Source organism: Molothrus aeneus, chromosome 12 (assembly GCF_037042795.1).
Source record: "Molothrus aeneus isolate 106 chromosome 12, BPBGC_Maene_1.0, whole genome shotgun sequence".
In the NCBI taxonomy this organism is placed as follows: Eukaryota; Metazoa; Chordata; class Aves; order Passeriformes; family Icteridae; genus Molothrus; species Molothrus aeneus.
In genome coordinates this window covers 8,826,988-8,838,413 of record NC_089657.1, presented here as the reverse complement: position 1 = coordinate 8,838,413, position 11,426 = coordinate 8,826,988, and the positions used below count along the sequence as shown (strand labels likewise).

Here is an 11,426-nt window from a genome sequence, read left to right as displayed (position 1 = left end):
ATTACGGTAATTGCACTTGACAGGGCAAGATGTCACAGGATGCGGATTCGCCCAGCTGCGGCCCGGCACCCACAGGTCCTTGCCTGTGGCATCTTTCCTAGATACTCCTGTGGTGCTCTGCCCAAATGGACCCCAAAAAATAAAGGAAGATTATCCCTCTGCTGCCTGTCTGCATCCTGGCTCTTGGCTCCTGTTGCAGCCCTGGATTTTGCAAACTTTGCTCTCACAAACACCCCAGGCTGCCTGTTTGCTGCTGCAGCCTTGGTGTCTCCTGTGAGTCCAGGTGAGCCCAGGTGACCTGAAGGGAGTCTAGGTGGCTCAGGCTCGTGTTTGGTGAAGACTCTGGGGATGTGGCACAGTGCAGAGCAGCCAGGTAGGTGCCTGTCCCTGCAGTAACGCAGCTTTCAAAATGCCATGGCACTGCAAAACTTCATTTGGAGATTGCTGTCCCTGCACCCAGTATCCTTTTCAGATCCTTTTAAAGAAATTAGCAAGTTCAATTTGACTCATGAATTCATATTTATTCCCTGCCTCTCAGTGTCTGGATATTTAAAAAACTCTGATTTATTTATCAGGACACAGGGACTTTGGCAGGAATGGCTCTTCAAAACATTGGCTGCTACTGAAGGTTCCTGCACAGGAATTGCACTTTTAGCTCTCCCTATTTCTTGAAAATAGTGATGTACCTTAGTAACTGCTCTGTGATGGATTCAGAGCTAGTTTTAACTGCCTGTAGCATGCTGAAACATAAATCTCTTTGATTTTGGCTTTAAACCAGATTTCTAATGTGCATTGAGAAGGGGTAGGAAGAGTTTCCTGCAGCTGAATGGGGCTGGTTGTTTTTGGGGCTGAGGTTGATGCTGTGCTCTGGTTTACCCTGTGGAGCCACCTTTACAGCTCTTGGGCTGTTTTCAGTTTGGTTTATGAGTGAATCTAGATCCTTTGAGGGGCTTAAAATAGTTGGCATATTTATGCTGGCAGCTCGGCGGGGCTGTTGTGTCTGTGTTATTTCTTGCTGTGCCACGGGTAGGGATGATTCAGCTCTTGGGATTAACTGCTGTTGTTGCAGCAGATTTAGGGATCGATTTATGGCACAGGTTTCCCTCAGTGCCATCAGGTGTGTGCTGAGAGCATGGGAGGATAAGCTGGGATAAAATACTACACCTCTTCGGGGATTCCTCTGTGGTGGCTGTTTTGGGGTTTTATTTCAGTTCTGCCTTTGGAAGTTCTTATAGGTGTTGCATTGTTTATGTGGGGATTTTTCCTTGTTTAGGGAAAACCAATTGATTGGTGGTGCTGAGTTTTGGATCCAGGTTTCATTCTGCAGGTGGCCAGCACAGGGCAGGCTGTGCCTTTCCTGGCCTTGTCCTGCCTTGTTCCTCACTTCTGCTCCCCTGGGGTGACCCGAGGGCACCCATAACCCTGTGAACTGCCTGCTTGGAGCTGTGCAGGGGCTCTTGGAAGCAGAGAAGGCTGTGCAGGACAGTCTGTTAATCTTCAAATGCTCCAGGAGAAACACTCCATCCTCATGTTTTGCAAAACTTCCGGTCTGCTTCAGAGAATGGAGAAAAACCAGATACAATCATTGGAAATTAAAGTCTGTACATGATGCAAATTCATCCCTGTCTCTGATGGCAGATAAGCCCAGCGCAGCTGATCTGATCCCAGCAGTGCCGGGCTCGGGGAGGGGTTGGGAACAGACCGTGCTTGGCTGATGCCTCTGGGCAGGAGCAGGGGCAGCTGCTCCCCAGGACCTGCTCGGTGCTGGGCAGAGCGTGGGGACTGCTCTAGGAGCACTGTGGGGCTTTCCTGCTCGCCCTCGGGCAGGGATCTTTCCTCTCCAGGTGGTGTCGGCTGCCCCAGGCTGGGCTGCAGCTCCGGTGCGTGCCTGACCCGGGCGCGTTGAATCCCTCCGGAGCGATGCCGGCTCCGGCTCTGCCGGTAAAAGGCTTCCACCTATTGGTTGTGCTGCACAACTTCAGCTGCCTGAGAAACCTGCTCATCATCCATCCATCCATCCATCCATCCATCCATCCATCCATCCATCCATCCATCCATCCATCCATCCATCCATCCATCCATCTCAGGGTTGGCACATCCCTGGCATTATCCTGACCTTTGATGGGGATGTGCCACAGAGGATTTAGCCTGGATTTAACCCAGTGTAAGAACCTGATAAAAAGAGAATGGCTTAAAAAAGTGCTCTGTCATTATGTTTGTTTATCATAGTCACTTTTGAACACCTGAAAACTACGGGTGGGATGGACTGTGAGTAGCCTGTCTTGAAGCCCATAAAAAGGAAGGCAAAACTGGTGCAGAATGTGGAGGGGAAAGTGAGGGGCAGAATCCCTCACCTTTGCCTTTCCCCTGTGTCCACCACACCCTGAGGCCTCCAGGAGCTGACACTGGCTGCTTGGGGAGATCCCCCAAGGATCCTGCAGCCCTGAACCAAGGTCAGGAGGGAGCTGTGGAACCCCTGCCCTGCTCCTGTGCCCCGTGGCAGGGAGGGAGCTCCACGAGCAGACCAAGGTTCAGCTGCAGAGACCAGGCAGGGCTCCTGCATCCCGAGCACGGGCGGCCACATTCCAGCCACGCTGCTCCTGAGGCTGGGGAGGGCAGATGAGACACTTCAAACAGCAGAAAAAAACAGGGCACAACCTGCTCCACTCCCCCCACCCAGTCTCAGCAGCAACCAAGGCAGCACAGTGAGGTGGTGACCTATCCTGTCCTTTTAAAAGTAATCCTAGCATTTTCTAACTTTTCCCAACTTTCTCTTTGCCTCTCTTACTATTGAATCAAAATATATCATTTTTTTGGCATCAACGTTTAATCTTGTTTGTTTTTATCTTGTTTTTGTGAGTATTTTGAACCTTCAAAATTCCTTCTATTTTACACAGAGTCTTAGTTTTCTTTGCTCTTCTGGGTTTAAACCAGTTCATAACACCCAGGATTGATACTTTGGTCTGCAAATATTAACCTACATGGCTGCATGCTATCCCTGTGGACTTCTGGCCTTATTGTGGCTGTAGGAGGCTGTAAGACATTGGCAAGAACTCCAAGGGGAAACCACCAAAGTCTGAGCATCCCCAGGGATGACTTTTCCCTGTGCCATGTGGGGAGGGGGAGCTCCTGTGAGCAGGGCTGTGGATGGGTGATGGTGATGCTCAACTGGTGGCACAGGACCTGGCAGGCTCTGCCTGCGGGGGAAAGTGTTGATTATGTTTGAAAATGGAAAGGAGAAGGTGGTGTTTCGTAATTAGAAATCTCATTTAAGACATTTACAGAAACTTCTACAAAGTTTTTTAGTTAAAAGATAGAAAAATAAAATACCCAAAACTGACCCACAGATGAGGATGGCTTGGCTGCAGCCTGGCCACGTGTCTGCTCAGCTCTGCAGGCACTTGTACAGCTCTTCTGCAAGCCCTGCACAGCTCCTGCTGTGAAACAGCGAGTTCCTGTGAGCAGGCAGCAGCTGCTGGACTCTGTGGCCTGGCAGTGGAGAGGCTGCAGTCCCCTGGGTGGGGCTGGTGTCCCTGTGTGACTGGTCAGGCTGCCCTCCATGGCAGGCTGGAGCTTGGTGCTAGTCCATCTTCCTGGGGGCACAGCCCTCCATCTCCAACAGCTCAGGCCAGCCCTCGTATTTATTTGTCTCTTTATCATTTTTAATGTGCTGCAGGAAAAGGAGAGAGAGAAGATGAATGAGGAGGTTGGAGCACTGCAGGTTTGCCAGGTGGCAAAAGCTGCAGCTGGGTTTGGTGTGGGGACAATGCCACTGGTCCTTGTCCTCTGCACACAGGTGGGTGAGGTGCAGCTCGGGGGGTGCCATGAAGAGGATGGAGCCTGCAGAGCTCACAGCAGGGGAGGGCCAGGTACCTTTTCAAAGGGGCTCTTGTTCATCAGCCCTTTTGCTCCCAGGAAGACCCAGTTGTCCCGGAATCCCAGCGTGCCCACGTGGCTGCTGCCCAGCTCCGTGAAATACGCCTGCACTTTGGCATTCATCCTGAAAGAGGGAAAGAGTGTGTCACTGTGCTGCCAGCTGGGTGTCCCCTCTTTCCCCCTCTCTGTTGGTGCAGCAGCATGCCCAGCTCCCCCAGCTGTGTGTTTTTGGGGAGCCTGGTGTTGCTTCTGTGGGCAAACTCACTTTGTGGCAGCATCGTCGTAGCTTGCTAAGAGCACAAGGGTGCCATGCTTGATCCCTTGGAGGAAGGTCTGCAGCTTGGTAACATCTGGGAGAGAAAAAAGGGATTTAGGAGGTACTTCTGCATGGTAGCTGGGGGAGCCTCCTCTGAGCTGGTGGGAAATAACCTGACTGTGCTGGTGCTACCCAGGATTTGGGGAATGGGGGGCTCCCAAATGATGTATTCCCCATCCTGTGTTCCCTCCTGGGCTTTCCTGCAGTGCTCAGGACTGACATCCTCCTTTTGGAACAACTGCAGGGCGGAAATTCCTCCTAAACTTTGCTTGCTAATTCTGAAATCCAGCTGTGTGAATTTACCTCCCAACACAAGAAATGAACCTGCCTGGCCTCAGAGACGCCTTCCCTGCCATGGTGCCTCTGGTTGGACTGGGGGAATTTCTCATCATCCCGCGTCTGTGGGATGCTTGAATCCAAGGCCCCATCTAGTGGCACATGAGCTGACTGCTGCCTTCTTCCCCGAGCATCTCACAAACTTGGCTGGAAATCTCATTAAATTGGTGATTCTCCTTAAAACCAGTTACCAAGAGTAGGTTGCAAACCCAAGGAATGATTGAGGGGGCCCTGTCTCCCTGAGCTCCCTCATTTATCCTGCTGTGAAAGGCAGGGGAATGAGCTGCTGCTCACCAGTATGCAAAAACTGAGCTACAGGTGGCAAAGTATCAGCATAAGTGGAACTACCTGATCTCAGAAAGTACCTTACACAAGTCTCAAGTGCCTTGGTTTATTCTGGTGAGTGAAATCATGTTTTCCAGGCTATTACATGCTTGTAAAAGCAGTGAGAAGCCAGTCTTGGATATGGAAGCATTGTGAGGACTCTAGGCTTGATGGCCTCAGGGAAAGCTGGGCTTTTACCACCCAGACTGGCAAGTCAGGTCAAAGCCCACTTGACTTTATCATTAAATACATGACAGAAAAGCAGCCAGCAGTGCTGGTGTGAGCCCTGGCTGGGAGCCACCCAGGAGCAGGGTGACTGTGCTTACCTCCAGAGTACATGTCGAAGGCATCGGTTTTCAGGAGCTTCCCAGTTGTTCCTGAAAGGTTAAAATTGAAAACAGAGCACAGTGAGTTTGCACTGGGGTGGCTCTGGGCCTTGCCTGGCCATGAGCAAAATGCTTTGCTCTTCCCTGAGTGTGTTGTGACTGCTGTGATGGTCACTGTTGCTTGGAGGAGTTTGTGGAGCTGGTTGTGCACAACCCAGGTGGGTTTGTTCCCTTCTCACTGGCAGTGCTTGCAGCTATAATTGTGGCTCCCCATGCAACACCAGATGGAGGTGCTTTTGGCTCAGCCTCAGTGCCTGGGAAGGGGTTTTCAGTGGCCTGTGCTTTCCTGGGGAAGGAAGGACCCTGGCAGAGGGGGGAAGGGGGTCAGTGCCTTCTGACTCACCATTCACCAGTGCAATGTTCAGGCCTCTGCCAATGTTGTTTTTCACGCTGCTCATGAGGCTGGAAAGGAAAGCAGAGAGCACCAGTGAGTGCAGGGATGCCTTGGGGATGCTGACACCAGTGAAACTGTGGTGGGCTGAAGTGGCTGTAGATGGCAAAATAACCAAAAGTGGTAGCAAAGAAATCTATTTAAATTTTTTTTTAACCACAAATACACTGTGATGGTAATTGATGTGCTTGGCAGAGACCAGACTTGTCCTCTTGGAGGCCAGGCCAGCCATGGCTGCCGTGTCCCTGCCATGTGTTGCTTACACCAAATCTTCAAAGCAGATCGAGGGTCCCACCACATTTGCAGCACCACTGATGATCTTGAAGGCAAAATGATTCTGGGGGCAGCTCTTCTGGTTCCCACACTTGTGCCGGGGCAGCTTCTCACCTGTGAGGGAGGGGTGGAGCTGAAGGTCATGGCTTGGTCCCCATGGGGAGACACTGGCTGTGTCCCTGAGGGGCTGAGAGGGGCTGGACTGGGATATACTGGCCCACCAAGGGGGCAACACCTGGACCAATTTATTCCATGAAGGAGGCTTGTCCTGGGGCTGGGACCAGCTTCTTGTTTGAGGTTTATGGTGCCAAGGCCAGGTGCTGCTCCAGATGTGACACACTCTGTGTGCCAGGAGCATTCAGAGCTGGTGTCCAAGGCAAGACCTTTGGGCTTTTCTGCCCACAGTTTCCCCATTCTTGGCCAAGGCAGGGGCCTGCCAAAGACCCACTGCTGTGTGCAATAACAAAATCCCCTGTGTTTGGGTGAGGGGGATTTTTGCCTCAGGGAAGGGGCTCTTGAAGGAGATCCCAGGCTTCCACCATCCCCCTGAACCCTGGAGTTGCGTGATGAAGTCGAGAGCAATACTCACTGCTGGGCTTCTTCGAGGCACCTGTGGGTATCAAGGAGGAGGATTAGACACCCTGGAGAGCTGCTGGCTTTTCCCCAAGCCAGGAGCAGCTGTTGAGGCACCAGCTCTCTAAAACGGCTTCCCATGGTTGCAGGCATGCCTGGACCCACCCACCACCACACCACACACCACACACACCACACTGTCCCCTCCTGCTCTGCTGGTCAGAGCTGGTGGCTGAAGGCCTGTTCAGAGGCTGCAAATCCCAGTGCTCAGGGCAGCTGTACCCAGCTCTGGCTCACATGGAACCTCTCCCAGCCTCCCTCCGGCGCCCCTGGTGCCTCACCGAGCCAGCTGCGCAGGCTGATGGCTTTCCAGCTGTGCTGGAAGTAGGTCTGCATGAGGAGCCAGGTGCCCAGCAGGGTGAGGAGCAGCACCATGGCCCGGATCACACCTGGGTGTGCGAGAGGGGCGGGGTGAGAGTTGCAGGAGGGGCAAGCACAGGATCATCCCCCTTGTGTCCCCAGGTTACCAGGCACAGGGTGACAGCCAGCGCCTGCACGGTGTGGGAAGGCAGCTAACAATCCCTCAGCCTCCAAATGGATTCTGATCTCTTAATTACCATCTCCAGAGTATGTGGTGGTGCCCAGATAGGCATTTCTGCTCTGCTGGGAGGCACTATTCATATTTCTCTCTATGTTAAAGTAAATCTGATAATTACTCAGAAGGCTGTGTAAATCCAAATATTTCTTATGTTCCCAGTGCTGGGAAGGCTGCTATCCCCCAATTAGTCACTAGCTACAGCAGAGCAGCTGCTGATACAACTGTGATTGGCATTTGGCTTTAAAGCAGCGCTCATCAGAGCAAAACGTTCCAGTCCTGCATGGAAAGAGAGCAGAAAAATGTACTTTTATTGCAGCTGAATGGCTCTTATGGAACCAGGAACGTCTCAGTAGCCATCTCTTCCCAGTCACAGAAGGTTTCACTGGGAAAAATACAACAGACTGAAATTGACACAAATCTTGTAAAAACCTGATGCTTACACAAAGGCCCTTTCCCATGTCCCTGGCAGGAGAAGAACAGGGCTGCTGGGCCTGGAAGGCATCATTTAAATGAGAAGGAGGCATAAAGAACCATAGAAAACCAGAGAAAAGTAAATGTGTCCCTCCTTACTTGTTACCCGCATGGTGGTGGGCAGGAGCACAGCTGGGAAGGACTGACAGCCACAGGTCACCCTGAGGAAAGAAGGCAATGCCTTAAAGAGTGCCTGTGACCCACCAAAGCCAGGCAGATTCTAGATGAGAAAGTGGTTGCTATGTTCAGTCACATTTGCAATAGTGAGGATGTCATCAAAGATATACAAATTCTTACCACGCAGAAGGTCCCACCCTGATTAAATCCTGGAGCAGCTGCACTGCCTGAGCTTCCTTCTGGAGCCTCTGAACCCTCCCCCTGTCTGCTGCCCCGTGTGCTCCTCGTTCATGCCCTGGACCAGCCTTTTCTGTTCTGCTGGTAGCAATGAGGACACTTTCAATCACAGCTGTGCTGCATTTTCTTCTGGGATGATGCAAGGCAGATTTCAAATATTGGGCACTGCAAAATGCTGTCTGAGGAGAAGCTGTGATCTGGTCTCTGGGAACAAGCTTGTCTTCCTTAAAATCCAAAGGAGATGGGAGGAAGGGCAGCACCACTGTGCTGAGGGGAGCCACCAGCTTTGTGGACACCTGACTGAAACCCAGGAATTTCCATCTGGCCAAATCCTGGAGCGTCTTCTCCCCGTGGACAGGGAGGGGTTGTCATTTGGAGCATGAACTATTCCTACCCTGGAGAATCCACCTGCTGCCCTCTGTCCTCTGTCCCCGTGCCACCCTGAGCGATGGCACAGGCACTGCCACCCCACACGCTGGGCTCCCCAGGGGCTGGGACCACTCCTACCTGTGAAATGCGGGGCTGCAGTCTGCTGAACCTCTGTCCTGGCAATGCTGGAGCCCTGTGCTGAATTGTCACCTGTGAGATGGGTGCAGGGAGTTCATGAGCAACTAAAGCAGCCCTTCAGTAATGTTTGACAGAAAATTTGTCAGTGAGCTGTGCTGAGAGTTGCTTTTCCTGTTTGAAGGGTAAATAGGAGCAGCGGGCTGTGGCAGGGCTGGGCTGAATGTTGATTTCAGGCTGCTGCGTCACGAGGAAGGAGAGAAGAGCTTTTCCTCCTGCCCAGCCCTGCTGTGGGTCCCCTCCCAGGGCTGGCTGTGTTATTGACCCTGGCTGTGGAGCAGCCCTGGGCTGGATGGAGCTGTGTCCCCCCTCAGGGTCCCGAGGAGAGGCTCCCTGAGGGGCGGGCTGCAGCATCACTGTCTGGGGTTTTAGGCAGCCCCATCAGTTTCAGCTGAGGTTTCTGGAGCCTGGCACTCCTCCCCATGACACCCCTTGCTGTCCCCAGACCTGTGGTGACACTGCAGCAAGGACAGTCTGCCAAAGCTGCCCCAGCTCCCCATGGGAGATTGGCCCACCTGCACTTCAGGGGAAGCCTTGGGGGGATTTGTGCCCCCCCATGTACCCAGACCAAGTGTTTTTGTTTGTGTATCAGCTGGGCACTCTGGCTTCCCAGCAGCATCTCCCCTCTCTCTGCAGCTGTTCCCCTCAGAGGAAGGCTGGCTGTGAGCAGGAATCTGTCCCCTTGGCAGGTGGCAGGGGGGTCTGTGATGCCACAAGCCCTTCCCCACACCCCAGCCCTCAGCACAGTCACTCTGAAATGGATTTTAAGGCTTGTGTCAGAACTGGCATGAGCAAGCCCATTTCACTGAGCTGGGATAAGATTCACAGATCTGAAAAAGGACAGTTTAAAGGTTTTAGAGGACAAATGTTGCCTGTGGCTGGATCTGGAGGGGCAGCATGAGGTTCTTCCCTTTTGTTCCTTTCAGCATAAAGTTTATAAACACAGGGACCCTCTTCCCATTTCTGGCTCCCCATCCCATGCCTGATCTGATGATGGGGTTGGAAAATGGGGCCAGTTCACACAATCCCCCTTGGCAAGTTGTGAAGACTTCAAAATTGGCCTTGGGAGCTTGTTGTCTTCCCCACAAGTGCCCTGAGCAGAGCCTGGATCTGGTGAGGATTCAGACCTGGGGTGTGATTTGAACACAGTGAGTGGAGAAAAACTCTGCTGGGTTTGCAGAACCTTCCCTGTTGGGTCCCTAGTCCTACAGTGAACATTGGCCTCACTGGGGCCCATTGCACAGCCCTCCCCTTCACCAAAGCTGTGTTTTTATTCTTTGCACATATTGATTTCATTGCAGAGGAAGAGAAATGGAAAAATAAACCAATAAATGCCAGTGCTTTAGGGAAGTCATATATTTTTTTGGGCTATTTATCTTCACCTTAATCCTAGATAAAATTTATTGGGTGGAGTCCCTTGGTGCTGAAATTCCTAGAGCCTGATTGCATTACAAGAGAGTGGCCCTGTCCTGGGACTTCTATTATATTAGTTTTTAATTGTTTGCACTGATAATTTTTTTTTCTTTCTAGAGTTATGCCAGAATAAAAGGCACCTATGTTCTGGCATCTGCCAGAGAGCTGCTGGCAGGCGAGGGAGAAAAGAAGGAATTGTGATAGGTGTTAAACAGTTATTTGTCTAATAAGCCTCAAACTTGTTTGCTTAAAAAAACATTTCAGGAACAAGAAAGTTCTTGGACAAATATTGCGACAGCGGCTCGCGGTGTTGAAAAGGAAAAAGCTCCACCCCAGCCTGCTCTGGCCTGAAGCGCCGCTTGGCGGAGCTGAGTCACTGCTTCTGAGGAACAGACAGACACAGACAGACAGACAGACAGATCCCTGCCCTCCCGGGGAGCCCTTCCAGGATGCACCCGGTCACTGTTCCTGTTCCCCCTCAGTGCTGCAGGAAAACTTCACTTTTCTTCCCCATAAAATTCTGCCTTTTAAATTTTTTTTTTTTAATTTTTTTTAAAAATTATTTTCCCCCTGCTTTTGAGCCTCACATGTCCCTCTCCCTCCCAACAGGTCCCTGACTGTGAACAAAACCATTTCGGTGAAGAGTGGGGATGCAACCCCAAAAAGGGTGACTGCCAGATGCCCACAGCCCCTGAGTCACTCACCCAAAATCCAGAGTTTTCCTGCACAGCTGAATGCAGAGTGCAGAGGAGGGACTGGCAGGGTGGGAGCACATCCACCCTGTGTTCAGGGTTTATCACCACAGGAGAATGCAGGATGCTACAGTGCCATTTTCAGTCTCAAAAGGAATCAGTCTGACTAAACTTTGCTGAGTTGATCAATAGGAGGGTGCTGTTTGCTAGAGAGCTTTATAAATTTTCTTGCTTATAAAAATGCTTGGCCAGCTTCTGCATCCACCAAATGGCTGGAGAGGGAATCTTATGGCAGAACTGGCCCTGGCATGAGCCCACAGTTATCTGGGGTGTTTTGCTGCTTTCCACCAGAAAGCACTTGGTACCTTGTGTCCTCCTACCCTTCCATCTCAAAATTCCAGATGATGCCTTCAGTTTTTAAAGGAAGTAATTCTGTAACTGGTAATTCAGTAACTGGTGCTGTGTGGGCAGCAAGACCTGGTCCCTACACCAACCCTTTCAGCAGTGCAGGAGAAAACAGACGATCCTGAGCAGCAGCCTGACCTTGGACGAGCCCTGCACTTTGCAGAGTGAACACCCTGCAAATTCACCCATGGCCACGATGATCCGGCCCCCAGAGCACAGCACAGAGCTGCCTCCAGCCCATCCCCGCTCAGGGATGGCACAGGGAGCTCCTCAGCTCAGCCCATGACCCCAGCCCAGCTGCGCCCACGGAAAGGATGCCCGGGCTTCCCCTTCACCTCCTCTCCCGTCTCCTACGAGATGGAAGAACAGCTAAACCCCTCCTCAGGCAACCCCCTAACCTGCCAGCAAGTCCCGAGAAAAGCACAGCATTCAGTCATGCTCCAGAGCATCTCCC

General features: G+C 51.9%; 1 protein-coding gene and 1 long non-coding RNA gene across 3 annotated transcripts in view; one reads left to right on the top strand and one right to left on the bottom strand.

Moving 5' to 3' along the window:
* Positions 1-84: 84 nt before the first annotated feature.
* Positions 85-11,426, top strand: part of LOC136561564 (uncharacterized) — a 43,500-nt gene continuing 32,158 nt past the window's right edge. Inside the window, exon 1 of the long non-coding RNA XR_010784366.1 lies at positions 85-373. This is a non-coding gene — a long non-coding RNA (uncharacterized lncRNA). The remainder of the gene's footprint in view (positions 374-11,426) is intronic.
* Positions 3,249-7,656, bottom strand: FAM3D (FAM3 metabolism regulating signaling molecule D). 2 transcript variants are annotated; one of them, XM_066558117.1, is made up of 9 exons: positions 7,644-7,656; positions 6,817-6,924; positions 6,492-6,512; positions 5,893-6,016; positions 5,582-5,640; positions 5,179-5,229; positions 4,142-4,226; positions 3,874-4,000; positions 3,249-3,670 (listed from the first exon to the last, which is right to left on the bottom strand). In XM_066558117.1, exons 1-9 carry the CDS (start codon positions 7,654-7,656, stop codon positions 3,581-3,583), a joined length of 678 nt encoding a protein of 225 aa, XP_066414214.1. In that variant the 3' UTR covers positions 3,249-3,580. The 2 variants fall into 2 exon arrangements, with proteins under 2 accessions (XP_066414214.1, XP_066414213.1); XM_066558116.1 differs by lacking the exons at positions 6,817-6,924; positions 7,644-7,656 and having other exon boundaries at positions 5,893-6,502.

Excerpts from the sequence above, each read along its gene's own strand:
- FAM3D (XM_066558116.1), bottom strand. The coding sequence starts at position 6,260 with ATGCTCCTGGCACACAGAGTGTGTCACATCTGGAGCAGCACCTGGCCT. Across the intron at positions 5,230-5,581 it reads GAACATTGCACTGGTGAATG|GAACAACTGGGAAGCTCCTG; the intron begins GTGAGTCAGAAG and ends TTAACCTTTCAG. Across the intron at positions 4,227-5,178 it reads CTTCGACATGTACTCTGGAG|ATGTTACCAAGCTGCAGACC; the intron begins GTAAGCACAGTC and ends TTTCTCTCCCAG.